The sequence below is a fragment of the Sorex araneus genome, chromosome 4 (assembly GCF_027595985.1).
Source record: "Sorex araneus isolate mSorAra2 chromosome 4, mSorAra2.pri, whole genome shotgun sequence".
In the NCBI taxonomy this organism is placed as follows: Eukaryota; Metazoa; Chordata; class Mammalia; order Eulipotyphla; family Soricidae; genus Sorex; species Sorex araneus.
Window position 1 is genome coordinate 217,652,772 of NC_073305.1, and position 27,818 is coordinate 217,680,589.

Sequence of the window (27,818 nt, forward strand, 5' to 3'; positions counted from 1 at the left end):
TTTGTTGCTACACCCAGTGCTTCTCAGAGTTTATTCCGGGCTCTGTGCTCAAGGGTCACTCCTTGCAGGCTCAGGGGACCAGAAGGGGTGTCGGGGATAGGACCTGGGAGCAAAGTACACCAACACCCTCCCCGCCATCCAACGGTTCTGGCCCCCACTTTTTTCTTCAGTTGGGGGAGTGGCATGTGTGTAAACGGAGGGGAAGGACCGAGGGCCTCCAGGAGCGCCCGAACGCTTCCCACAGGGCCAGGCCCCCGCCGGAGCCGGACTGGAGGCCCCTTGCCTGGTGCCAGGCCCGCGAGGCTGGCCGGGCCGCCGGACCCAGAGGATCACGAGGCGCGCCAAGCCCGGGCAGTGGAGGACAGGGCACGCAAGGGGCCTGGCGGGGACCCGGACTCCATCGCCAGCACCCAGGGTGGTCCCCGAGCCCCGACAGAGTGCAGAGCCCTGAGCACAGCCGGGTGCGGCACGAAAACCGAAAAGGAAAAAAGGAAAGTGCTTGAAGGCCGGGACAGGAATTCCAGACCCCGGGAAGGGAAGAGGAGCTGGGGGAAGGGGAGGAGGGACGGGGGGGGGGGGCGGGATGAAGGTGGGGGTGCAGTGCAGCCCCCCCTACAGCCCAGCTATTCCCGCTCCCCCCCCCAGCTGCCCGGTCCTCCCGCTCTCTCCGCGGGGCGTCGCCCACCGCGCCCTGGCGGGGCGGCCCGGGCGGCGGGCGGGGCCGGGGGCCGGGGGCGCGCCCGGGCCTCCCTCTCGGCTCGCGGGGCGCCCGCCGGACACCCCGCCCCGGGAGGCGGGGTCGGGAAGGAGGGGGCGCGGGGAGGCGCCCGGCGCGCAGGGCCAGCCCAGACCTTCAAAACAGCCCGGCGGCCTCGCCTCGCGCCCCAGCCCGTCGCCTGCTGTCGCCGCCAGCGCCCGGTGAGTCGCGATCGCGCCCGCGGGCCGCGTGGGGTCCACGCGCGGGGGGCGGCCCCCGCCAGGCCCGTGCGCCCCCGCGCCCCAGAGGGGGGTCCCCGAAAGTCGGCGGGGGCCAGGGCGGGGCTCGTCCTCCCGCCGCCGGGTGGGGCGCGGGGGCGTCGGCTTCCCGCCCGCGCCGAGCTCCCGGGGGGACCCGGACTCCCGCCTCGTGTCCCCCGGACCGTTTTCTTCGTCGTCTGCGCCGCGCCGGGCGCGCGGGAAAAGTTTTGGGGAGGCGTCAGGGCGACTCCGCGCGACCCCCGATGCCAGCCCGGGCCCGCACCCCGGTTGTGGAAGGGTCCCTGGCACCCGCTCCCATCGGCCCGGCGTGCGCCCTGGCGGGCGGGCGGCGCGGAGTTAGCTCTGGCCGGGCAAGTGGGTCCGCCGGGCCCGGTGCCCCTGGCGGCTCGGTGGCGCCCCCCAGCGTCCGGTTCTGGGGTCTGGAGAGGTGGGGGCGTCCCACACCGTGGCTTAGATGACTCTGGAGCCGGGTGGGGGGCTTCGGAGGCCCCTGTGTGGGTTCCCGAGAAAAAGAAGGATATGGAAGGACAATGCGCTCTGGGCACACCCAGGGCGGTCCTCACTGGGGGGTTGACTTGGGGATCTCATAAACGCGCGCCGTTTTTGGATACCATACTGGGGTGGGGGCCTCCTGGAGCAAACTCGAACCCCAGGCCGCTGCACACACCCTCCTATTTTGGGATAGGGTTGGCAGTTCAGTTTCAGTATTGGAGAAAGGAGCCCAGATCCCCTGTGCCACACACGCCCCCCACAAACCCCAAAGACGTGTGTGTGTCACCTTTTGCTGGGACACAGCCGACAGGGAAAGTGGGGCCTTGGAGAGGGGAGGAAGGCGGCGTTTCCGGCCCAAACCTCCTGCTTCTAGGCTCTGAAGTTGCGTGGCTGATTTGGAGAAACCAGAGGGAAGACTCTGAGGCTGGGAGCAGGGGTGCCTGTCCAAGGGGAGCAGTCGTAGCACAGAGGGGGCTAGGGTGGGGGGTGCCGCAGGGTCCCCTGTGCCGCGCCTGCCTTCGCGCCCGGGACTGGTGCGCTCAGAGTAGGATGAGCAGGCCCCGTTTCCTTACAGGGCGTGAGTGGACCCACGCGCTTCCAGGGGAGTGAGCGGGTTGATGTGCTTCCAGGGCGGTGTGCTGGGCTCTTGACCACAATTGCAGAGCACCAGCCCCTCTGCCTGCGGGGCTGATGCCATCAGGCTTCCCAGAGGCCATTCACGGTGGCGCGTGGCTGGCGAGCCACCTCTGGGGTCATTCATTTCTGAGATAAAGCTGGAGAGAAGGGGAGGGGACAGGTGCCCCATCTCCCAAGGAGTCCGGGAGGCGGATGCAGCATTTAGGGTGCACTGGTGCCCTCGGAGCTCTCCAGCCTCCCCTGTCCGCCCAGCCGCACGCCCAGGTGCTGGCCGGGGGGGTCTCCCAAGGTCCCCGAGCGCCTAAGAAACCGTCAGCTGCTTCTCCCACCCCACCCCAACTGCCCTGGCCGCGCCTTCCCCCGCCCCTGGAGATGCCCTGCTGGGCTTCAGGGGATGGGGAGGAAGCCCTCCTGGGGAGAAACAGGGCCCCCCGCCAAGTTTGCAGGGGCCGCGGCACAGGCCCGGCCCACAGCCGAGGGAGGGGCGCCTGCGGGGTGCGGGGGTGCGGGGTGGGGGGGGCGTGGGCGCGGCTGGAAGGCGCAGAACCTGTTTCCCCGCTGAAGGGTTTTGGGTCCCTGGGCCTCCACCTTCTCCACCGAGGACTGGAGAGCGGGGGTGGGAGTCTGAGAGTAGGTCACACCGCCCGGAGCCGCCTCTGTCCTGCCAGTGGGGACATTGCGTTTCGCTTGCAATCCGGGGATCAGTGTTTGCGTTGGAAGCCGCGGAGGGCCGGGGCGGGCCAGGTGGGCGGGGCGGGGCGGGGCCAGGAGGGATGGACGGGCCCTGAGTGGGCGTGGCCAGGAGGGGTGGGGCGTGGCCAGGATAGTGGGGCGGGGCCAGGTGTGAGGGGCGGGGCCAGGAGGGACAGGGATGGGGCGGGGCCAGGTGGACGGGGCGGGGCCAGGAGGGAAAGGAACGGGGTGGGACCAGGTGAATGGGGCAGGGCCAGTAGGGGATGGGACTAGGATGGGCTGGGGCCCCGGCAGGGAGGCTCCTGGGCTGACCGGTCTGCCCCACCTCACCCGGTTAGAGTACAGCTAATGAGAGGCCCGGGGCCCCCAGAGGTACATCTAGGCCGAGCTCCCCACCCCCACCCCTCCAGCCACTACCACACACACCCACGCACGCATGGACAAGGCCCTTTCTCCGGGCTCCCGAGCGTTTCTCCTGGTTTCCGCTCTCCACCCAGAACTGGAACCACGTGGCCTGGCTCTGCTCCCAGGGCTCACCCAGCACACGCTGACTCCCCTGCCCTCCCGCCCCTCCACGCCTGCCTGGTCGCTGGGGACCCAGCCACAAGCCAGCTCAGGCCCCCCCGCCCCACCCCCCAAACCCTGCCCGAGTGACCGGGGCAGGAGGTGTGTTCAAACAGAAAGACAGGAATCTTTTTGCAGGCCAGATGGACGGGCTGGGTGCCTGTGCCAGAGACAGAGTCCAGCCTTGCTCCGGGTGGCGAGGCGGGGTGGGGGGGGGTGGGGGGGGTGGGGGGGGGGCGGGTCCCGGAGTATCTGTTGCAACATGTGGAGTTGCAGCTCTGTGGAGTGGGCAAGGGAGCCCGTCTCTCACCCAGGCTTTTTGGGGGCTCTCCAGCCGCGGGGCTTGGGGGGGATGGTAAGGGGGCTCGGGACTAGGCACTGGGAGTCCTCCTGGCAGTGGACGGTGACTGGACTCGGAGCAGGAGGGCGGGCGTGGGGAGATTAGTGGCAGCAGCTGGAGGCCCTTATAGAGGCTGGCGTGGGCGCGTGCGGGGATGGGACAGGGACAGCAGGGGGATTGGCAGGGGGTGTCGGAACCCCGGGTCCCCCCTTGGGATGCGCTCTGGCCTCCTGGGATGGTTCTCCAGAGCGGGCAGGGTCTCCCAGATGTCCCCGCGGGGACGCTTCCCAGCGAGTCTGGCTCTGGTTAGGGACGTCGCGGGGCGGGTGGGGGGAGCCTCTAAAAATACCGGTGGCCCCGGCTGCCCCCCACGGAGAATGCCGCCTGATAACTGGAAACCTAGGGTGGGAACCCGGGCCACGGCGACAGCGGCAGCACTGGGCTTGCCCTGCCCAGTCAGAGGGACAAGAGCTCTCAGCGTTCCAGGCCGTCGGGGCAAAGAGGGGAGAGAGAACCCAGGGGGCCGAGAGCCTCAGCCCCAGGGCAGCTCACCTGTTCGCAGGGGCGGGGCCCGCGAGGGTCCTGGGGGCTAGTGGCTCGCTCACGTGCGGGTGGGTCCAGGGAAGAGGGTCAGAGGGATGGCGTGGGGCCGTGTGGGGCGGGGCCAGGGTGGCGGGGCGGGGCCAGGAGGGAAAGGAGCCCCGCCCCATCCCTCCCAACCACTGTCGTGCTCAGGTTGGGGCAGGTGCTCGGTGGGCCCAGCCTGGACTTTGGCTTGGAGCTGGGCAGGACACGGGCGGAAGGAGAGTACAGGAGGTGCTGCTTCGGGTCGGTTCGGTTCCGTCCCAAAGGAATTCTGGATCTGAAGAACCTTACTCCCCCGACGATCGGGGTTTGCGGGCCTTCCCCTTGCTCGGGGGGCCAGGCTTCGATGAACCTAAAAGGGAACAAAAAATGACCCACATTCCTGCTCTCGGACTGAAGCAATAGTACTTGCCGCTGGGAGGGCATTTGCTTTGCACGCAGCCGACCCAGACTCCACCCCCGGCATCCCATCTGGTCCCCCAGGCAGCGCCAGGAGTGCTCCCTGAACGTTCAGAGCCAGGCATAAGCTCTGAACGCCAGCAGGTGTGGCCCAAACAAGCAAACGAACAAACAAACAACAACGAAACTCCACCGCTAAGTTCCTGCTCTCGGTGGGCTGGGTGGACGGCCATCAGCTTCTAGAAGCTTCCTAGGACCGGGCGAGAGCTGGAGGAAAGGTCACCGGGGTGAACCGTGGCATCAAGATTCCCCAGATGCTTGTCTCTCACTTAGCTATCGTGGCAGGAAGCAGCGACAAGGAGTGATAAGCCCCTCCATGAAAAGGCTTGGAGTGAGATCACGGGGGGTGGGGGGGTGCCGGGAGGGAAGCCAGGATGATTTGCCTTCCTGATCACAAACGGCCTTGGCAGCCTCCTTCCTTGCAGCGAGGGGGGGGGACCTCTCCAGGAATAGCCGTGATCCAGAGCTGTCTCGTTAATCTCACACTAATGAAGGTTTCTCAGCCTGTTATCACGGGCGGCACAGGCGATAATTTTAAGAGGCCTGCAGCCGAACATGAAACAAAATGCAAGAAAAAGAGAGAAGTAATTATGTGTTTCTCTGGGTTGTTCTGAAAAATAAAAACACACAAACAGCACACGTTGTGATCCCTTTATTATAGCTGTTGCTACAGAGGGGGAAACCGAGGCGATTTCTTTGTTGTGGGGGCCACGCCCGGCCGTGCTCAGGGGCCAGGGTTGAGCCCGGGCCTCCTGTGTGCAAAGCGTGTACACACGCCCTCCGAGGCATCTCCCCAGCCCTTGAGACACGTGCAGGCAGGCGGGGGCCGGGCCACACCCCGCGGCGCTCAGGGGCTCCTCCTGGCTCTGCACTCAGGAATCACTGCGGGCGTGTCAGAGGCTCCGATGGGATGCTGGAGATTAACCCGGGTTGGCCACGTGCCAGCCACATTTCCCACCCCTGTACTGTTGCTCCGGTCCCCCTTTTTGAAATGAGCCAAAGAATGAATGAATTTGGAAAAATCCTGGTTTCCCTGAAAAGACAATCTTTGATGCCTTTGTACTTTTATTTTTTCCCTCTTTTTGGGTCACACCCAGCGATGCCCAGGGGTTCCTCCTGGCTCTGCACTCAGGAATCACTCCCGGCGGTGCTTGGGGGACCCTATGGGATACCGGGGATCGAACCCAGGTCGGACACGTGCAAGGCAAACGCCCTCCCCGCTGTGCTATCGCTCCAGCCCCTGCCTTTGTACTTTTGACCTCACGGGGAGCTCTGAGGTACCTGCGGGCCTCCCCCAAGCCCCTCTCTGAGGAGACCCCGCGGAGGCACCTGCACCTCCTCTCGGTGTCTGCTTTGGGGGCTCCCACACCCAGCGATGCTCCACTCTGATCTCTGGTTCTGATCACTCCTGGCAGTGTTCAGGGGGCCCTACAGGGTCCCGGCCGGGGGGACTCAGGTCAGCCACATGCAAGGCGGGCACTTTCACCCCTGTTCCATCCCTCGGGCCCCCGGGAGCCTTGATGGGGGCCAGCGCTGCCCGGTGGCCTCGGGGCGCTGCAGTGAGGATGGGGCAGGAGCTGCGCCCAGTGGAGCCCGCAGTCACGGTGGACAGCGGGGTCCCCGGCATGCTGAGGGAGCCGAGGGCGGCAGAGGCCAGTGCGGGGAGCCCAGAGGCTGCTGGTGCCCGCAGTGTCCTGCTCCAGAGGCCGGGCCCGTCGGGGAGAGGGGACCCCTGGGTGCGGGCGCCGTGGTGTTCGGCACGGGAGGGGGAAGGGCGCTCCACAGCCGCACCAGGGGAAGCTCGTCTGTGAGACGCTGCTGTTGCTTGCTGTTTGAGTAGCGGGTGCCTGGGCGGGGGTCTCTGTGGGCCAGAGACCCGAGTTGGACCCCCTGCACCGTGCGCCATGCGGGGTGGGAGCCGGGAGCCGTAACGCCACCTGCAGCCCAGGGGACAGCCCCAGCGAGTGCGTGAGGCCCAGACCGCCCCCCCCTATAGTGACGAAGAGGATGGGGGGGCTAAAGGCAGCAGCAAAGCAGCAGCAGGAGGGGGGTAGGGGCAGGGGGTTCCAGAAAGCCAAACTCAAACTAGCTGTTTCCTATGACCTCGTCTGCCCGAGGTACGTGAAAGAGTGTGGACGGGCGGGCACGGCAGCGTCCACCCCTGAGGTGCCCCTGGGGGGCTGGGGGAGAGGAGGGGACAGGCTGGCCCTCCAGCCTCATCCAGGACTCAAGGGTGTGCCTGGACCGTCTCGTGCCCGCGCCTCCTCGCACCCGTGCCTCCGAGCGCCCACAGCCCTGTGAATAAAGCCACCTCCCCTGAGTTCTGAAGGGAGCGGTAATTGGGGGTCTCGGGGCTGGCAGCCTCAGGGAGGTGCTTATCCCGGGGGAAAACAGCGGCCGACCCCCAGAGGGGCTGTGCCCCCGCCAGGAGGTGCCGAGGGCCAGGGGGCCGTCCTCCGAGTTTCCCGGGGCTCACGCAGGCACTTTGGAGAAGAGGGAGCAATGGTGACACCATGACGGGGTTCGGGAATATCCCAGTCGGTGGCCAGAGGCCCACGGGGATGGGGCCCGGGGGGCCTTAGAGAGAACTCAGAGGCGCGCGTGGGCAGGGGTGAGGTAGAAGGGGCAGAGCGGCTCCAGTGTCAGCATCAGCGACCGCCTGTCCCAAGCAGGCCCCCAGGCCCTGCCCACTTCCTTCCTCTCCTTGGAAGCGAACCGCGTCGCTGGAGGGAAGGACGGTCCTCCCTGTCCGCGATGGGTGGCGGAGCCTCGGGACAAGACTGGGGGACGGTCGTGCCGGGGATGGTGCCTGGACCTGCTCGCACCCGCTCCCTGGCCTCGAGTATTTGTGTTTCCCTGAAAGTCACCGGGGTTGTGTTAGGATCTGAGCCTCCCCCTAAACCCCCCAGACCCTGTTACTTCCACCAAATCCCCACTTTTTATTACTCATTTTTTTATTTGGGGACTGGAGCGATAGCACAGCAGGTAGGGCGTTTGCCTTGCACACAGCCGACCCGGGTTTGATTCCTCCATCCCTCTCAGAGAGTCCGGCAAGCTACCGAGAGTATCCCGCCCGCACGGCAGAGCCGGGCAAGCTCCCCGTGGCGTATTTGATATGCCAAAAACAGTAACAACAAGTCTCACCATGGAGACGTGACTGGCGCCCGCTCGAGCAAATCGATGAGCAACGGGACGACAGTGCGACAGTGCTATTTATTTGGGGCCCCCAGCCGGCTTCTGTGGGCCACTCTGGGCAGTGAAGTCAGACTGGGATCCAGTGGTTTTGGGGCCTGCAGGGCCACCCCTCAGGGTGCCAGGGTGAGACTCAGGGCCCCCCATGCGCCGGGCTGCACCCCAGGCCTTGGACGGTCTCCCTGGCCAGCTGTCCCGTGTGAGACAAACACCCATTCCTCCTCCTGAAATAAAGCCTGCTCCTCCACCCAGGACCTCCCTGGCCTTGATGATCGGCTGCGGGTCCAGGACTTGAGGCTGGGGGCGGGGTACGAGTTTCTCCTTCACGAGCTCCCGGGCCCCCACACATACAGACACACACACACACACTCACACAGACACACACTCATACACAAACACACACACTCACACATTCACAAACAGACACACACACAGACACACACTCACACAGACACTCACAGACACACACTCATACATAGACACACACAGACACACACTCACACACAGACATACACACAGACACACTCACACAGACACACACACTTACACAAGACCTCCTCACACCTCACACACACACTCACACAAACACACACTCAGACATACACTCACACAGACACACAAACACACACAGACACATTCACATACGCAGACACACACTCAGACACACACACACACACTCACACACACACACACACACCCTGCCCTGGCCAAGGCCTCGTCAGGCCGGTTTGCCGGGGTGTGGGGGACCACAGTGTCAGAACCAGCCTGTGTGTCCGAGACCCCGGCAGATGTGCTTGGACCCCCTTGGCCCAGCACAGGGATATGTGTGTGGCCGCAGAGGAGGGGGCGGGTGCTGCCCTGGCTTCCTGGCCGGGGCCAGCTGTGGGGCAGAGGGGGGCCGCGGGGGGGGGCTGGGGGGGCCTGGATCTTCCGCAGGCCTGTTGACGAGGTCGCTGTGGCTGTGTCAGCGTGACACGGGTCACATTCTGCAGGACGGAGCCAGGCTGGGCCTCGCGTGGACACGCCCGGGGCGGGGGCGGGGCGGGTGTGGGCGGGGCGGGGCGGTGTGGGCGGGGCGGGGCGGGGCAGGGCGGGGCCAGCGGAGCCCGGGCAGCTGCTTGCTTCGGGGCGTGCCACGGCCACGCTGAGCTCCGTCTCAGGGCAGCGCCTGAGACGCACGCGTGGGGCTCGGGCAGTGCGGGGCACAGGTGGTGCCCAGACGGGGGAGCGACAGGGCCCCGCCGGGTGGCCGGGTGGCGACTCACGGCTTCCCTGGCCCCGAGGGTTCCGCGGAGCCCTGCTTGTCACACAGCCGCCTCCCTGTCGGGACGTCCTGTCGGGACTGCGGGCGCGGGGCGGGGGGCACCACGGCGTAGCCCTCCGTGCCCGCCTGTCCCTCCTGCCCGTCCCGCCGCACCCCACCCCCCCAGTCCCCAGCGTCCCGGGCTCCCGGACAGTCAGTGGCGCCCCCCAGGTCAGCCGCCCCGTGTCCGGGGGGCCGAGGGCAGATGTGGGGGGCTGGGGAGGGGGCCAAGCCCAGATGTGAGGGTCCGGGGAGCTCGTTGGCGGGGCTGGGGGTGGCAGCACAACAAGCTGAAATTTTATTTTTTTTCTTTCTCTTTTTGCGTCACACCCGGCGATGCTCAGGGGTCCCTCCTGGCTCATGCACTCAGGAATCACTCCTCGCAGTGCTCGGGGGGCCCTAGGGGATGCTGGGGATCGAACCCGGGTCGGCCGCGTGCAAGGCAGACGCCCTCCCCGCTGTGCTGTCGCTCAGGCCCCACAAGCTGGAGTCGTGGCCCAGGTTCTCCGCCGTCCGGGGGGCTGCTAGGGGCCGCGGGGCGTGTGGCCCTCCGTGTCAGGTGGCCCCTGGAGAGAAAGCGGTGCTCTCTCCCTGCTTTCCCCATGCGTGGCCTCCTGCCCCCCACTGTCCCTCCCCTCTCGGACCCAGCTCGCGGGCCTCCGCAGCGCCCCCTGCAGGCTGCAGCTGGGCAGGCGTCCCGCGGCCGTTTCCTTGGTCAGTTGCTGCTTGTGGCCGGTGAAGCCGTTTCCTCCTCCCTGGGTGCCCGGGACACAGAGGTGTCTCTGAGATAGGCGCCTTCTGTCAGAGGATGGTTTCACGTAAAGACACGGTGGAGATCCGGCCCTGCGCAGGGTTTCCGGGCTGGGTCCAGGACTGATGTTTGGGAAACCGGGCTCGAAAGTCCCATTTCTCAGCGCGGGACCCTCTGGGTTCCCAAGGTGTCCCGGGGCCACAGGTGAAAATCCTGCTAATGAGAGGGGCAGAGCCTGGAGCCGGAGGTGGACAGGTCGTGCCAGGAAGGGGGCGCAGGAAGCCGAGGGTCCTTATTGCCAGAGCGACAGTACCACGGTGGGCACTTGCCTTATACGCGGCTGACCCAGGTTCAATCCCTGGCACCCCACAGGGTCCCCTAAGCCGGCCAGAAGTGATCCCTGAGTGCAGGGCCAAGAGTCAGCCCTGAGTACTGCCAGGTAGGACCCAAAAGAAAAAAAAAACCACCAAGAGCCTGGGTTCAATAATCCTGGTGTTCTGTGCTTGGGGGTCCATATAAGCCCCAGGGATCGGACTCATGCTGAGCTTCCTGCTCTCTCTCTGACCCCCAGCCTTTTACTTTTTTTAAAAGAAAGAAGCTCCTGGGGTTAGAGCGATAGCACAGCAGGCAGGGCGTTTTCCTTGCACACGGCCAACCCGGGTTCGATCCCCAGCATCCCATACACCAGAAGTGATTCCTGAGTGCAGAGCCAGGAGTAACCCCTGCGCAATGCCGGGTGTGACCCAAAAATGCAAAAAAACCAAAAAAAAAAAACAAAAAAAAACCCCAAAAAAACAAAACCAAAAACCAGCTCCTTTAAATCATTTCCTTTTAAAATTTTTATTTATTTACTTTTTTGGGTTGGGGACCACACCCAGTGATGTTCAGGCTTACTCCTGGCAGTGCTCGGGGGACCCTAAGGGATGCCAGGGATCGAGCCCGGGTCAGCCGTGGGCAAGGCCAGCGCCCTCCCGACTGTCCTGTCGTGCCGCCCGCCCTTCCCTTTCCCGTTCTTTCCCATGCCTCCCTGGAGGAAACGCTCCGCTTTCCGCCTGTGTGTCTTTAAAGCCTCCCGTCAGGCCCGACATCCTGTTTCGGCCGAGCACTCCGGCCTGGGCGGCCGCGCGCAGCAGCGACGGTTTCTAGCGGGAGCTGAGTAAACACTGTTTTCATTGTCTCTCTCCCAGCACCCTCTATTTATGGCAGACGGCGGCGACTTTCCATTTCGGCCGCGGTGACTGAGTCTTCCTTCCAGAAAGATGGGACAAGCCCCAGAGGCGGCACCGGGGGCCTTGCGGGTGGGGGGGCGCTGCGGGGCGGGACCCCGGGAAAGAGTCAATAAATAAGGCTGTTGCCGCGCAGGAGGTGGACAGCCAGCCCTGCCCTCCCGAACGCGGGCAGGAGCCTCGCAGGACGGCACCCGGAGGGACCCTCAGACGTCCGTGGCTCCGAGTGACCAGTTGCCAGTTTTGCTTCCTTCCCCCCGGGGAGGGAGGTGGAACCCCCTCTAATGGTGTAGCTCCCGGGGCCTGAGTGGTAACAGGGCGCGGGAACGGCCTCAGAAGTACTGGGCACAAGTACCGCTCCGGCAGGAACGCGCCTAAGAAGTACTGGGCACAAGGGCTGGAGCGATAGCACAGCGGGGAGGGCGTGTTTGCCTTGCACGCGGCCAACCCGGGTTCGATTCCCAGCATCCTGTAGGGTCCCCCGAACACAGCCAGGAGTAACCCCTGTGCATCGCCAGGCGGGACCCCAAGAAAGAAAAGAAATATTGGGCACGACGGTACCTGGACACAGCAAGGGCCGCATTACCCCCACATGTTGTGCCCATTTCACAGACGAGCACACTGAGGCCCCGAGTGACCCAGCTGCCCCGCCATTGCTGGGCATGTCTGGTAGTGTCTGGGCACTGCTTCCTAGTGGCCTTCAGCCCTTGGTCCCGTGCCCCCAGCCGTGTCACTCACATGGACTTGATGCCCGAGACTCGAAGGGTCGATGCCCGTCCCCTGCCCCCACCTGCAGCTCCGGTCTCTCAGGAGCGGGCCCCTCCCCCATGCACTGTGGGGGCCGACTCGGCCAGGGCTGGGGCTCTGGGGAGGAAGGAGCACCGAAGCCGGGGCCGCGGGGTGGGAGCACGGAGCTTGGCAGCAGCCTCCCTCGCCCCGATGCCGTCACCTCACCCTCCGCCGGTGGGGCGTGTGCCCGCGGGCGCCCGGCGAGCCTAATGACAGGGGGCCCCCGAGAGTCGCTAATTGAGGGGTCGGGCAGCCGCCAGTGTCCGGAGCGGGTCTGCAGTGCTCAGCTGTTGGCCGGGTTGGACCCCAACCGGCCGCGGGCCTGCCTCCCCGCGTGCTGAGCCCAGCCCTGCGCTCCTGTCCCCGCCAGACACGAGGGAACCAGCCAACCAGCTCCGTCTCGCCGCAGCCCTGCAGCCTGGAGCCAGGCTGTGACCCCCCCTCCCCCCCCCCGCCTGACGTCTCCATCATTCCACCCTGAGACCTCTCCTGGCTCTGCTGGGCCTGGGTCCCACCTGGCGGCAGGTTTCTGCACCCCCACCCCCTCCACACCCTGTCCCTGTTCCCTTCCTTCCTTCCTTCCTTCCTTCCTTCCTTCCTTCCTTCCTTCCTTCCTTCCTTCCTTCCTTCCTTCCTTCCTTCCTTCCTTCCTTCCTTCCTTCCTCCCTCCCTCCCTCCCTCCTTCCTTCCTCCCCTTTCCTTTTTTCTTTCCTTCTTTTCCCCTCCCTCTACCTCTCCACTCTCTTTCCCTCTCTCTCTCCCCCCTCTTTATGGGTCACACCCGGCGTTGCCCAGGGGCTGCTCCTGGCCCTGCCCTCTCTCTCTCTCTCTCTCTCTCTCTCTCTCTCTCTCTCTCTCTCTCTCTCTCTCTCTCTCTCTCTCTCGTCCCCTGAAACTGGGCCATTGCGAAAGCTGCGGCTGTGCCTCCGCCCAGGTGCGCCCCAGCCCTGCCCGTGTGCGTGGCCACGTGGGCACGCGTGTGCCAGGCCCAGGGTGCCCTGCGCGGCCCGGCCTGCGGACCCGCTGTTGGGGGCGGTGTGGGGGCGCCTCTGGGCCGCCCTGGCCAGACGCTGACGTCCCCCCCCCATGGAATGTTTCCCTGCGGTCTGACCCCGCCCCTTGTGCCCGGGAGAGCACTCAGACTCCCTCAGGAGTCTGGGCGTGCCCTGGCCCGCCGGCCCCGCCCTGGCCCCTCGGACACCCTGGGGAGACCCAGGCCTGCCCCCGCGCCGCCCTGTGGGGCAGCTGGAGGTCACCCCTGCCCGGCCCCTCCCCCTGCCCGCACACCCGCGGGGTCACCACCCTGCCCCTGTGCCCGTCGTCAGGGCGTGGTTATTTATTTATACGCCGGGCTGGGTCGGCTCCTGGCAGCGCGGGGGACACACGCCCCACCGTCCTCCCTGGGGACCCCAGGACGCCCTGCTCAGAGGGCACCCGCAAGGCGCAGGGCAGGGGGCACCGCTCCACTTTTTTTAAAATTTTTTTTATTTTGTTTGGGGACCACGCCCGGCTCTGCTGAGGGATGACTCCCGGCCGTGCTCCCTACGGGGTACTGAGGGCAGAGTTAAGTCCTCCCTGCCGTCCTGTCACCCCGGCCCCAGGTGCTGTTTTGAGAGAGAGACAGAGAGAGAGACAGAGACAGAGACAGAGACAGAGACAGAGACAGAGAGGGGGGGGGGCGGGGAGGCTGGAGCCATAGCACAGAGGGAAGGGCGTGTGACCCGGGTTCGATCCCCACCATCCCACGTGGCTACCTGAGCACCGCCAGGAATAACCCCTGAGCATTGCAGGGTGTGGCCCAACCCCCACGGCCTCAAAAAAATAATTAAAACCAAAATAAAGTGATAAAGTGAGCGAGAGGCCGGTCACGCCTGCTCGGAGTCTGCCGCTGGCTCTCGAGGGGGCGGTTTCCCCTCTGCTAAGCGCATCACGGCCCTGGGCCCTGCTTGTGGGAAGGCTTGGCCGGTCCCCTGGTGGCCTGAGACAGGAGCCCCGAGGGAAGAGAGAACTGGCCAGAGGTGGTCACTTGCGCCAGCTCATGAGTTTGAATCCCAGCTGCGCCCTGTCGGGGCTGTGTGACCCGAGGGAGCGTCTTAACCTCTCTGAGCTGAGCTGCTCTCGCCGTGGGTGCGGCCAGCCACAGCCCCTGTGTCACGCTGGCGCCCGAGGAGTGGGTTCTGGGAGGGTTCTGGGAGCCGGAGGGGGCCGGGACGGAGACCCTGGTGGGCTTCCGTCCGGCGGCGGGTGACAGGCCCCGGCCCCGGGACCTTTCTCAGCGCTTCTGCCCTGGAGCATGGCCGCCTCCTGGGCCCCATCTGCGGCCGTCCCTGGACTCGGCCCAGGGCTGGCTCCCCGCCCAGAAGCCCTGGAAGCAGCGAAGGCGAAACGAGGCCACCCAGGACAGGGGTTCCCGCCGCGCCGGGGGCAGGAGCAGCCAACCCCGGCCTTCCTGAGCCGGGGCCAAGTGTGTGTCGCCCGGGGCTGGGGGAGCCCTCGGGACGCCGCGCTGGCCCACACGCCCCGAGCTGGCCCACACGCCCCGCGCCCTTTGCCTCCGTTCTGGGCCCTGGGACGGGGCGCCAGTTCAGGATGGGGGCTGGGGGGGTACCAGCCTGTGCAGTCCTGGCTGCCAGCATGGAGGAGGGGGCGAAGCCACAGGCTTCCCTGCCATAGACAGTGATGGGGGGCCCAGGCACTCTGATGACCCAGCACCGAGAGGCCAGCGGGCCAGGGCCTGGGCCGTCCACCCACGCCTCAGACCCCCCCACCCAGGCCACTGGACAGTCCAGTAAGACAAACTGCCCTCCTGCCCCGGGCAGAGCTCGAGAGAAACGCAGGCAAAGGTTAAGGCTACAGAGGCGCCTGGCGGGGCCCGCGCCCTCTCGCCCGCCTGAGCCAGGCGCCGCTGGGATTCGCTGAGGCGGGCAGACGGGTCAGCGGGAGGGAAGCCGGAGAGCCGAGTCCTGGAGTCCTGGCAGATCACCTGAGACCTCTGTGGGCTTCGTGCTCTTTCATCTGTAAAATGGGTATAATCATAGCTTGCGCCGCCAGCTTCAGAGAGCCGACAGGAAGTGTCAACTCGGGATGCCCTGTGTCCAGTGAGGCCGCGCCCTTCATCCCGAGAAGCCTCGCTGCCTGTGGGGTGGCCCCTCGGGACACCCCCTCCGGGTGCTGGGCTGGTTGGAGCCAGGCTGGCCGGCCAGGGCTCGCAAACTGTGCGTGGGACCAGGGCTTCAGCGTCACCTGCTGCCTGCGCTCAGGTGTCTGGAAGGAAAGGGGGGGGATGCACAGAGCCATGGGGAGGAGCACTGTCGCACTGTCTCACTGTCATCCCGTTGCTCATCAATTTGCTCGAGCGGGCACCAGTAACGTCTCCATGGTGAGACTTGTTGTGACTGTTTTTGGCATATCGAATATGCCTCCGGGAGCTTGCCAGGCTCTGCCGTGCGGGAGGGATACTCTCGGTAGCTTGCTGGGCTCTCAAGAGGAATGGAGGAATCGAACCCGGGTCAGCTGCGTGCAAGGCAAACGCCCTGCTATCGGAGACAGAAAAAAAAAGGCAGCTAGAAACGAGGGAGGTGGAGGCTCTTGAAAGGAAAACGCCGTCTCAGAAGGACAATCCGTGAGGCGGTGTATGACCGTAGAATACGACTGGTGGTCACGGACATATGACACATAGGGCCGAGGTGTCAGGGTCATGGAGGTACTACCTGGTACTGTGGGAGGGGGCAGGGGTCACGGGCATATGACTCGGTACTGGGGGGCAGGGGGGTCACGGGCGAAGCGGCCCATCGTCCCTCGGCGGGAGATGGGTCCTACCCGCCAGAGGTGAGGCCAGGAGGGGCGTGAGTGTGGTTGGAGCACACGGAGCTCTGGGGGCCAGCGGGGGACAAGCTGGAGTGGCTCCTGCGGTGGCTTCCGGGCATCACGGGTCGGGGGCGGGGCTGGTCTCTCTCTCTTAGTCACCCCTGCAGCCGGTGTAGATCAAACACGTCTTTCAAAGAGGCGTCCTGCCGATGGAGGGACCTTGGTTTCTCTGAACAGGAGCTTGAAAGGTGCCACCCACGGGCAGGGGGACACCCAGACTCAGGTGGCCTTTGGTCCCTTCCCGCCCTGCCCCGGAGCGGTCCCCAGAGGGAAACTCCCGGCTTTGTACTCCCCGGAGGACGCTCCTCGGAAGCCACAGAGTAGGGCGAACCCGCTGAGAAAGGAGGAGGAGTCGGGGCCTGCAGCTCCCATGCCACCAAGTGGCTCTTTTTAATTTTGGAAGCATCACTCCTGGCCTCACTCGGTGACCCCTGAGTGACCTCGGGGCTCGAGGGGCCATTTGTAGTGGTGGGGATCAAACCCATTGATCAGCCCCGTGCCAGATAAAGGTCCCCAACCACTGGACGGTTGCCCCGGCCCCTTGATTGACTTTTTTTGTTTGTTTGTTTTTTTGTTTTCGTTTTGGGGCCACAGTGATGCTCAGGGCTGACTCCGGACTCAGAGCTCAGGCATCACTCCTGGCAGGGCTCATGGGAGGCGGGGATAAAACCCGGTTGGCAGCGTGCAAGGTGGGCTCCTTCCCCGCCCGGCCCCCACTCCGGCCCAGCGGGGCATTTTTAGACGGGAGAGTAAGTGCCCGAGAATGGCAGGTTTGTGCTTGCTGCCCAGGATAGCGTTTATTCATGGACCTGCCTGGGGCACGCTGACCCGCCCCCACCCTGGAGGACATCCCGGGGTGTCCCAAGGTCAAAGCAGCGAAGGGCCCCGGCTGATCTGCAGGACAGTCCTTCTGGGAAACAGAGGGACCGAGTCAGACACGGGGCACCGAGATGGCTCCAGCTCCCAGGCCCAGCCCCCAGCGGGGACAGGCGGGGTCAGAGCTTGAGCCTCGGCAGAGCAGGCAGGGCGCTTGCCTTGCACATGGCTGACGTGGCTTTGACCCCTGCCATCCCTGAGTCCCGCCAGGAGTAAGCGCTGAGCACTGTGGGGTGTGGCCCCAGACAAACGAGAACTAAGGAAGGCAGAGCCAGGGATGTGCTCAGTAGACAGCCCTCGCCTTGATTCTAGGAGGCCCTGGGTTCAGTTCCCACCCCTGGGGGAGGGGTGTGTTCCTTTGAGCACCACCAGGAGCACTGATCTGGGAGTAACCCCTGAACACAGCTGGTGTGAACAAAGAGGAGGAAAAATAATGGTTACAGGGGATATCATACGCCGCCCGTCTCTCTCCTCCTTTCAGTAGTCACGTGCTCGAGTTCCCTCGGGTTGGACGCCGTGACACCCTCCTCCCTTGGGGCTGCAAATGGTCCAGTGGAGCCATGTGCCACATCTTCCGAAGCCACGTGCCCACTGATGGCCACTTAGGCCATTTGGCATATTTGGGTCACCTAAAAAAAAAAAAACCAAAGTTGGTAGAAAAATGGTAGTTAGCAGTTGCCCCGGGGTAAGGAGCGGGGTTTGGGACAAACCTGGTGTAAGTGTGAGTGGAAAAGCCACAGAGCTCGGATGCACGCCCCAGTGAACAGAGACAGTGGCAGTGTAGCACAACCATGCCGTTTTCCAAGAGATAAGTCTTCATTAGCCAGCCACGGCTAAGGTGCTCCGGCGTGGGGCCCAGGACACAGGGGTGGTCCTGTTGCAGCAGGGTCGCGGCCCAGAGCAGAGCCGTGGGCGCCTTCCAGCTCCCCCACCATGCGTGTCTGAGATGGGCAATTAAAAACTGGCATAAAAAACATTCCAAGAATAATGTGCGTACCCTTTGACCTAGCAAGCTCCACTTTTTGAAATTCTAACACAAATGGGCTATGAAGTTCTTAAGGGTGTTCTTGGCAGGGCCCTTTGGAGCAGCAAAAAGTCCACAAACAGCCTAAAAGAGGGACCTAGGGGCTGGAGCGATAGCACAGCGGGGAGGGCGTTTGCCTTGCACGCGGCCGACCCGGGTTCGATTCCCAGCATCCCATAGGGTCCCCCCGAGCATCCCCAGGAGTAATTTCTGAGTGTCTGAACCAGGAGTGAGCCTCCGTGCATCGCCAGGCGGGGCTCAGCCCCGTAAGGCCATTGCGAACATCTCACCAGATGAGGCAAGTAGCCTGGCCTCTCTAGCCTGGCCCTGGTCCTGCCACCGTGGGAAACTGGGCTGGGTGGGTGGGGCTGAGTTCTACCAATCCGGAGAGTGTGCGCGTGTTGCCTCTTCCAATCAGGATGGTCAGCGGCCCCAAGGGGCGGGGTTTCCGCCCGGAAGTATTCTCTGCTATTGGTCCCTTCACGCGGAAACGCCAAGGATGGGGACTAAGTGTTCCCACCTGACACAGCCGTGCTAGGGGTCACGGGGTACTGAGTGGTTGCATGTAGGAAAGGACCCCCAAGACTGACCTCAGAGAGGGAGAGAGAGGTGAAGGGAGATGGCGCAGAGATGCAGGGCAAAGGGGCACGTGTGGTCCTCCTCAAGAACTCCTGGGCTCTCCTCTGCTTTGGGTAGTTACCTCCCAGCGCATCTCACCAGCAACGCGCTGCCTGCGTCCCCGGCTCTGTCCTGACCGGCTCCAGTTTGACTCTTTGGCTGGAGATGGGCATTGCAGATGGCATCGTGGAAGAATGCTAAGTGGATGGTGGCCGCTTATGTTTCTTCAACATTCTGGACGCATCTCTAGCCCCTCCGGCGGGCTTCTAGACCTTTGACTTAACTTAAAGGTGAAGGCTTTCCTTACCCTCTTAGGAAGAGTTACCCTTTCCTTTTGTGGCCGAAGCCTGAAATTCCAGCTGAAGTCGCACCAGGAGTTAAAGCAATGTCTTCTAGACTCCAGGTGTTTGTTTCAGTAGCACCTGCGGGGTTTTTGCCAACCACGAAAACCATCTGTTCTTTCAGTTACCCATTACTCATCTTAAATGACTCACTTTTCATAGGATAGTATGAAAGTACTATCGTTCATACTTTTGTACATTTGTTTTTTAGGAAGTTATTTTAGGAAGTTAAATTTTATTTAAAAAATGTTATTAAATTCTTACAGCCTGTCCAAAGTTCTTTTTTTTTATTATTATTATTAAAAAACAATGCCCCTCGGGGCTGGAGCGATAGCACAGCGGGTAGGGCGTTTGCCTTGCACGCGGCTGACCCGGGTTCTAATCCCAGCATCCCATATGGTCCCCTGAGCACCGCCAGGGGTAATTCCTGAGTCAAGAGCCAGGAGTAACCCCTGTGCATCGCCGGGTGTGACCCAAAAACCAAAAAAAAAAAAAAAACAATGCCCTGGGCTGGAGCGATAGGACAGCGGGTAGGGCTTTTGCCTTGCATGAGGCCAACCCGGGTTCGATTCCCGGCATACCATATGGTCTCCTGAGCACCACCAGGAGTCATTCCTAAGTGCATGAACCAGGAATAACCCCTGTGCATCACCGGGTGTCACCCACTACATCACTGTCATCCTGTTGTTCATCGATTTACTTGAGCGGGCACCAGTAACATCTCCATTTGTCCCAGCCCTGAGATTTTAGCAGCCTCTCCTTACTCTTCTTTCCCAATGATTGGAGGCTCTTTCAGGGCCAGGGAAATGAGACCTGTTATTGTTACTATTTTTGGCATATCGAATACACCACGGGGAACTTGCCAGGCTCTGCCGTGCAGGCGGGATACTCTCGGTAGCTTGCCAGGCTCTCCGAGAGTAGCCCCAAAATAAAATAAGAAAATATGGAATGTAGGGCTGGAGCGATAAACATTAAAATGTCCTCTCAAATATATTTTGTATTTACTCTTAAATTTTATTGGGGAGTTTCTTAAAGCAATCAATCTTAAAAGTGAAATAAAGGGGCTGGAGCAATAGCACAGCGGGGAGGGCGTTTGCCTTGCACACGGCCGACCCGGGTTCGATTCCCAGCATCCCATATGGTCCCCTGAGCACGACCAGGGGTAATTCCTGAGTGCAGAGCCAGGAGTAACCCCTGTGCATCGCCAGGTGTGACCCAAAAGGCAAAAAAAAAAAAAAAGTGAAATAAAGTGTCATAATTTCTTATATAAGGCTAACAAGTATCTGTATCAGTGTGTTCCTTATACATAATATTAACCTGATAATATAAAACTGTTCAATACAATATATTATATAAATTTAAAATAAAATTTAAATGCAATTTAATTTTGGAAAAATCCGATCCTCTCCTTTAAAAGTTTAATAATCCTAAGTTCCACTTTTTAAAGTCTAATAACCATCCCACTGAGCAGGCAGTTAAGCATAGCTTAGGGAAATTTTCAATTACATAAAATGTTACAATTGATTTTTCAATTCAGTCATCGATTCCTTGAATAAGCTACCATACCCACAAAGAACAAAAATGAAAGCAATGCCCTGAGGTGGGCCAGAGAGATCACAAAAAGGTGAAGTGCTTGTCTGCCTTGCGGCTGCTGCTGTGGCCGCAACCCTGGTTCAAACCCTGGCACCGCATTACTGGATATGGCCTAAAAAAAAAAGAAAAACAAACTAATTGAATGGGGACTTTTCCATTCTGCTTTTTCGTCTTAGCCAGTGCCATATTCATGCGCCATTCCCTATAATATTTGGATTCCATACACTGAAAAAAAAAAGATCGAGTTGAAACTGTTTTCCCCTTATGCTAGAAACTTGTCATTCTGTGCTCGATGCATTTGTGTTACGGGAATTGGGCAGTATGTGGAACTATTGTCACTGAGCTCAGGGCCTTGCGCAGTGAGGTTGGCATTTGGGCATCCCAGCTGATATTAAAATAACATGGCATTTAGCGTGGCACACGAGCCTTTCTCTGTGAGGGCCAGAAATGCATCTATTTGGAGGCAGCCTAGAATGGCAGCTAAGAATGACGCAGGCTTGGACAAAGGGGAATTTGTCCTTTGAAAAAGAATGGGAAGAATCTCTGAGCTGGTTCCCTGGGCGCTTCCAAGGCGTTCCGTGTGGAATTGCAGCTGGATCATTTAGCTGCGGGCTCCCGGCTTCTTCTTCCTGAGTCCGGTCTCGAGAGAGAAGGCCCTGAGGTGAGCCCAGCAGGGTGCCAGGCGGCAATGACTCCAGCAGTGACTCGTGGGTCCCGAGGGAGGGTGGGGGGTTTGCAGCAATGGTCTCTCTGTGGTGCAGAAAAGGCGATTGTGAATGGTTCTGTTTGGGGACCTCTGAGTGCGTGCTTGACCCACTTGCTGGCGTTCTGCTGAGACAATGGATCTGCACGTGTTCTTTAAGCGTCGCCCCACTTAAGTAGCTCACCCACGACATGCATGAGCCTTGAAACAAACTGTGGGGAGTGAAGGAAGCCAGACGCGGCGTCTGTGATGGTCCCGTGTCTATGAAACATGTGGAATTCCATGTCTCTGAGATGCTCGGAACCACCCACAGGAAAGCAGATGAGTGGGTGCCAGGGGCTGAGTGGAGAGAGGAATGGGGAGTGACTAATGGGCCCGGGGGTTTCTAGAGGGTGTTGGATCCTTCTGGAACTGGATGGTGGTGATGCTGGCGTAGCATCATGAATACACTAAATGCCACTGATGGTGCAATGTCCATGATGCGAGGTTCACCACAACTTAGAAAATACCCAGCCGGGGCTGGAGCGAGAGCACAGCGGGGAGGGCGTTTGCCTTGCACGCGGCCGACCCGGGTTCGATTCCCAGCACCCCATAGGGTCCCCTGAGCACCGCCAGGGATAATTCCTGAGTGCATGAGCCAGGAGTAACCCCTGTGCATCTCTGGGTGGGACCCAAAAAGAAAAAAAAATAAAGAAAATACCCAGCCGATGAGATAGTACAAGGAGTGCCGAGGTCCTTGCCTTGCACACAGCTGCCCCCTCTAGGATCCCCGGCTCTCCGTATGGTCCCGAGCACTGCCAGGAGAGCAGAAGCAGGAGAGAAGCCCGAGTACCGCTGGGTGTGGCCCCAAGACATAAAGAGCAACAGCAGAACTTTAGGATCCTGTCACAAATTTCTGGAGTGAAGGGCGCGCTGGCCCGGGGTGTTGTTACACACCCTTCCCTGCGTGGTTGGCCGGACGCCGTCAGGCTTACAAAGGTGCTCAAAGACTCCGTTGATCTTTCTGGCTGCTACGAATCCTTGATATTCAGAGTTGTTTTTTTTTTTTTTTTGAGTGGTTCCTCCCCTCCCCCATCAGCCTTGTTTATCTTCTTCCTCCTCTTGCACCATGAGTGAGTCCGGCTCGGACACGTCCTCCGGGGGCCCCTGAGCCCATCTCCAGAGGGATTTTCTTGAACTTGGTGCAGAAATGGGTCTTTCGCAAGATCTCCAATGCAACTGGACCGTCCCTTTCTGTCGGTTATTATTTGGACTGTCCGGTCACAGCAAAAATTTGCTTTGGAATCTCAGGGTTCTAATATCCAGTGGTTCATAACTCAGACAAAATGACCAGCCAGGAGCCAAGAGAGAGGATCTGACATATCGGCAACATCATCGTGCTCCTTCATCGAGAGGGGGGGACAGGGAGAGGGAGAGGGGGGAAGAGAGGGGGAGAGAGACGAGAGAGAGACAGAGAGAGACAGAGAGAGACAGAGAGAGAGACAGAGAGAGAGACAGAGAGACAGAGAGAGAGACAGAGAGAGACAGAGAGAGAGACAGAGAGACAGAGAGAGAGAGGAGAGAGACAGAGAGAGAGGAGAGAGAGAGAGAGAGAGAGACAGACAGAGAGAGACAGAGAGAGAGGAGAGAGAGAAAGCATATGGAGAAGTCCCGGTTGCTCTTTGACCTGGAAGTGATTCTGTGATTCTCTTGGCTCCACCCGGGAGCGAGGCAGCTGAGGGTTGCTTACAGTTCACTGGTCCCTGTTCGTCTCAAGGTGGCCACCTAACTGCAAGGGAGACTGGGCAGTGCCACCCTCGAGTGCCCGGAGAGTGGAGAGAGGATGAGGGGATGGCAGTTGTCCATGACACGTGTTAGCATGTTGTGGGTGGCCCGTGCTGCCGTGGGGACTGAGAGCAATTCAGGGGAGCAGCGTGTGGGTCGAATCTTCAGGTGCTCGTTAGAGAGTGCTCTAGTGACGACCCCCTTTGCTGCACCGCGGGACCCTGACCGCAGCCTCTGGGACCCACACGGTGGTCTGGTGGGCTGGGGCTCAGAACGACTCCTTCCTGCAACAGTGGGGACCGCGTGTCCAGACTCGGACATGCCCCCGTCCAGGGTCCCTGCGTGTCTGGGCTCCCGGTGCCCGACTGCCCGGGCAGCGCCCGCAGGGGCCAGAGGGACGCCGTCACTTGCGATTGTCTAAGTCCCACGGAAAGTCGCTTCGTTCTCGTTGAGTTTTGTTCCGTCATTGACGAGTTTGCATTTCCCCTCTGCCCCGCAGACACCCTTTCCTCTCTCTCTCTCTCTCTCTCCCCCCTGTCTCTCTCTGTCTGTCTCTGGGCCTGAGACGCGGCAGCTGCCTGCCCGCCGTGCCCCGCCAAGATGCTGGTGCTGCTCGCTTTCATCATCATCTTCCACATCACCTCCGCCGCCCTGCTGTTCGTCGCCACCATCGACAACGTGAGTCCCCTCCTGGCCCCTCGAACCCGGGCAAGAAGGCGAGTGCTCCCCTGCGGGTCCCAGGCAGGGCTGCCCCCCCCCAGCCCCCTGGGGACTCGGCGTCCCGGTGGGCTCTGGGACATCCCATGTTGGGACGGAGCCCGGAGGGGGTCCTGGGGCCCCGGTTTAACTCCCGCACCGGGAGGTTTCGGAGCATTGCTGGCCCCGAGCCAAGAAACCAGCAGCACTGGGAGCCCCACTGGCGACCCAGACGCTGGAGGCCGGGGCAGTGCCTGGCTGTGTGCCACCGCGCTCCCCCGCCCTGTCACACACACATTCACACACCCCCACACTGACACACATGCACATTCATGCACACACACACACATTCACACTCATTCACACACTCACACAGCTCATACATACACTCACACAGCTCATACATACACTCATACTCATTCACACACTCACACGCATACACACATGCATACACTCACAACTCATACACACTCATACGTGCACACACACACTCTCACACACACTCATACTCACACATACTCACTTCACACACTCACACGCTCTCACACATAGTCACATGCACACACACGCACACACACACACACTCATATTCACACACACTCAAACACTGACACTCACACCCACCCACACACTCACACACACTCACATGCTCATACATTCATACACATACACACACTCACATTCACACTCACATTCACACACTCACACTCAAACATACCCACACACTCAAATGCTCACACATACTCATACTCACACACTCACATGTACACTCACACACATACATTCACACACTCACACACACTCACACACACTCACACCAATCTCTCGGTTCTTGTGGAATCGGTCAGAGACCATAGTGGAGGCTCCCCGCCCCCCCCGCCTCCACCCTCTGAGAGCCGGGGGCCCGCCCTGTCTTCCCCGGGTGGCAGCCGTGGGCTTCTCCACAGCCCCTCACTGTGTCTCTGTGTCGCAGGCCTGGTGGGTCGGGGATCAGTTCCACACGGACCTCTGGAAGTTGTGTGTCAATGGCACGAACTGCACGGACGTCCTGTACGAAGGCTTTGAGGGTGAGTGTGTGTGTGTGTGTGTGTGTGTGAGTGTGTATGTGTGTGTGTGTGTGAGAGAGACGCCTGAGCCCCTGGGTGGTTTCTGGCCCCCCGGGCCCCCCTTGGGGAAACTGAGGGCTGGGCCGGCAGCTCAGCAGGTCAGGCGCTTGCCGTGCGCTGCATGGACCTGGGTTTGATCCCGTCCCCCGAGTCCCCCGGGTGTGTTCCCTCGGCAAGTCAGAGATAAGCCCTGAGCACCACCAGGTCTGACCCCGTGAAACAAGGCAGGGAAACTGAGGCACAGCAGCCCTCCGACCCCCTGCACCCAGAAACCTTCCCCAATGCAAAGGCCCAGGCGAGAGCGTCTCGGGGCGCGGGGGCCTGTCCCTGCCGCTGTCCCCGACCCCAGCCCGCGCGGTGCGTCCCCGCAGGCTACAGCACGCTGCAGGCGGTGCAGGCCTCCATGATCCTGGCCACCATCCTGTGCTGCGTCGCCTTCCTCATCTTCCTGCTGCAGCTCTTCCGCCTCAAGCAGGGCGAGCGGTTCGTCCTCACCTCCCTCATCCAGCTCATGTCCTGTGAGTACCGGGGGGGACCCCCACTCCGCCCGCCCCCCCCAGCACAAGCCCGGAGGGGGGGTCTGAAAGGGACCCGGGGGTGCTCGGAGGCCGGGGGGTGTTTCCTGGCTGGGATTTTCTTTATGGGGTGCGGGGGGCTTCCCCCCCATTCCCTTCCGTTGCCCGCCCTGCTTTGGCGTCGAGGGGTTGGGCAGAGACCCCTGCCACGAAGCCCAGGCTGGTCCCTCTCCCTGGCCGAGCCCCGGCTCTGTGCACCCCCAAGACCTCTCCCGGGGCTGGTGGGCAGCTGTGAGCTGGAATCCGACAGACAGACAGACAGACAGGGCAACGTGGCCGTAGGACAGACCGCGGCTGGGCTGTCCCCAGGAGAGTGAGGGTCCTCCGCGGGGTGGCCGCCGTCCTCCTGAGCTGACCTGCCCCCTCGCCCCCACCCTCCCCAGGCCTCTGCGTCATGATCGCGGCTTCCATCTACACCGACCAGCGCGAGGAGTTCCACAAGAATAACTTCATTTATTTGGGGACCTCGGACGGCGGCTACGGCTACTCCTTCATCCTGGCCTGGGTGGCCTTCACCTTCACCTTCATCAGCGGCCTCATGTACCTGATACTGAGGAAGCGCAAGTAGGAGGCGGCCCCCCGCCGCCGCCGCCCGCACCCCACATTCAGATAACCGTTTTGTATATAATCGTGCGTGTGTGCGTGTGCGTGTGCCTGTGCCTGTGCGTGTGTGTGTGCGCGCGTGTGTGTGTGCGCGTGTGCGTTTCCTGGCAAACATTGTTCCCTTTGAAAACCAAAGAAAGGAGAGTCTGTGTCTTGAGATGAGCGAGCCGAGGAAGGGGACCTGCGCCCGCCCGGCCGCGCGTCTCACGAGACAAAACCCCCACGTCCAGCCGAGTTCTGAAGCCGCGGGACTGGGGGCAGAGGGCTCCCCCCCACTTCCCGTCCGCGGGGGAGCAGGGGACAGGGTTGGGGTGGAACGGCTGTACCCACCAGCGCCAAGCCCGGGTGGAAGGGCCCGCCCCGGTGTGCGCGCCGGGCCCCTGCTCAGCCCCGCCTGCTACGAGCCGCACCCCAGAACCTCCCTTTCTCGCCGGCGCCTGGGAAGGGCTGGGAAGGCTGCGCCCCCGCCCCCGCCCCCCGCGCTGCCTCCCACGTGGTGGATTCCAGGATGGAGCCGGGAGGTGGGTGGGCCTAGACTCTGGTCAGCAGCTTCCGGAATCTTTACTGGCCTTTGCACAGCTGTGCACAGCTGGACCTCTGGACTAGGCCCTGGTCATAGCCCCCAGAGCCAGAAGACGGGGGCCGAGGGGGTGGACAGCGCCTTCCCCGCTGACCCAGAAGGCCCTCCTCTCTGTTCCAAGGCTGCCTCTCTGAACCCCAATTTCTAGACCCCCAGAGAGTCTGCCCATCCCCCGCCCCCATCCGTCCTGCAGCATACATCAGAGTGCGGGTGCCGGGACAGGCTCGCTCCGGGGGGCTCCCGCCCAAAGGGACAGGAATCCGGGGGCTGGAGTGAGCGTCCAGCGCGAAGGGTGTTGTTTGCCTTGCACGCGGCCCACCCAGGTTTGATCCCTGGCACCCCGAAGGTCCCCCTGGGCATCTCCGGGGAGTGAACCTCAGAGCAGAGTCAGGAGCAAGCCTTGAGCACCGCCAGGTGTGGCCCAAGAAACAGAGAGAAAAAGAAAAAAAGGAAGAGAGACTCAGCAGAAAGGAGGGCGAGTTAACCGCAGAGCAGAGGGGCCACAGGCCCAGGCCTCAGGCTCACGGTGCTGCCCAGGCGCTGTGGCTGTCTGTCCTGCGGGACCCACGTCTGTCCTGGCGCTGCCCAGGCGCGTTTCCACCAAGGTCGCCCCAGGACCCCTCCGCAAATGGGCTGGGGGGTGGGGGGCGCCAGGGGCGGGTCCAGAGCGGATGCTCTCGGGAGCTGGGGCACCAGGGGGGCTGCTTCATCTAGTTGGGGGCGGCTCTGGGGGCTGGGGCTCCATCTCGGGGTGCATCTGCGCCCCGGGGCACCTGGAGCGTTGCGGGGGCAGATTGCGCGCCGGGCGCGCGCGCGCGCGCAGGGGGGAGACGCGCGCCCGCGCTGTGCCCGGGGTGGGGGAGCGCAAGCCTGGCTGCAGTGGGGGCGCGGCGGTGGGGGGTGGGGGGACTCCGTCTATTTCGGTGCTTCTGCACCTGCCCTTGGTCAAGGCCAGCTAAGAGCCGGCAGCGCGGGCACGTCCGGTCTGAGCGGCCGTTTTCTCTGCGCGCACGCGGCTCCGCCCTTCGCACCATCCGCGGTTCCTTGTCCACTGGGGTCAGGCAAGGAAACCCCGCTGGGGTCTCGCGGGGCAAGGGACAGGGTCACGACAGAGGTGACCGCCTCCTGCCCCCGGGGGTAAAGTGTGGCCAGGCACGGCGTGGGCAGGATCGCGGAGCCTGGCGGCGGAAGGGGGGGACCTCGGGGGTCCCCCGGAATTTCTCTGTGGCTGCCACAGTGGAAACAAAACAAAAACTGTTCCCAGCTGGAAACCCAGAAAGGCCGATCCCACGCAACGCCTGAGTCCCCGCCTCTAACGGACCCCCCAACTCTGGGTGCCTGGGGCATTCAGCACCTCTGGGAGATGGTTGAGAAGCTGCCCCCAGAGGCCCCCCCCCCGCCCCCATGCCTAAGTGGCACCAGCACCCAGAGGTGGGAAGGAAGGGGGGCACGTGGGGAGAAGAT

The 27,818-nt window shown here is 62.3% G+C and overlaps 1 protein-coding gene across 2 annotated transcripts; it reads left to right on the forward strand.

Moving 5' to 3' along the window:
• Window positions 1–828: 828 nt before the first annotated feature.
• EMP2 (epithelial membrane protein 2) lies at window positions 829–27,063 on the forward strand. Of its 2 annotated transcripts, none has more exons than XM_055135641.1 (5): window positions 829–918; window positions 23,294–23,472; window positions 24,464–24,557; window positions 24,968–25,114; window positions 25,555–27,062. In XM_055135641.1, the coding sequence occupies exons 2-5, from the start codon at window positions 23,395–23,397 to the stop codon at window positions 25,737–25,739; spliced, it is 504 nt and encodes a 167-aa protein (XP_054991616.1). In that variant the 5' UTR covers window positions 829–918; window positions 23,294–23,394; the 3' UTR covers window positions 25,740–27,062. The 2 variants fall into 2 exon arrangements, with proteins under 2 accessions (XP_054991616.1, XP_054991617.1); XM_055135642.1 differs by lacking the exon at window positions 829–918 and adding an exon at window positions 20,850–20,988 and having other exon boundaries at window positions 25,555–27,063.
• Window positions 27,064–27,818: the final 755 nt, after the last annotated feature.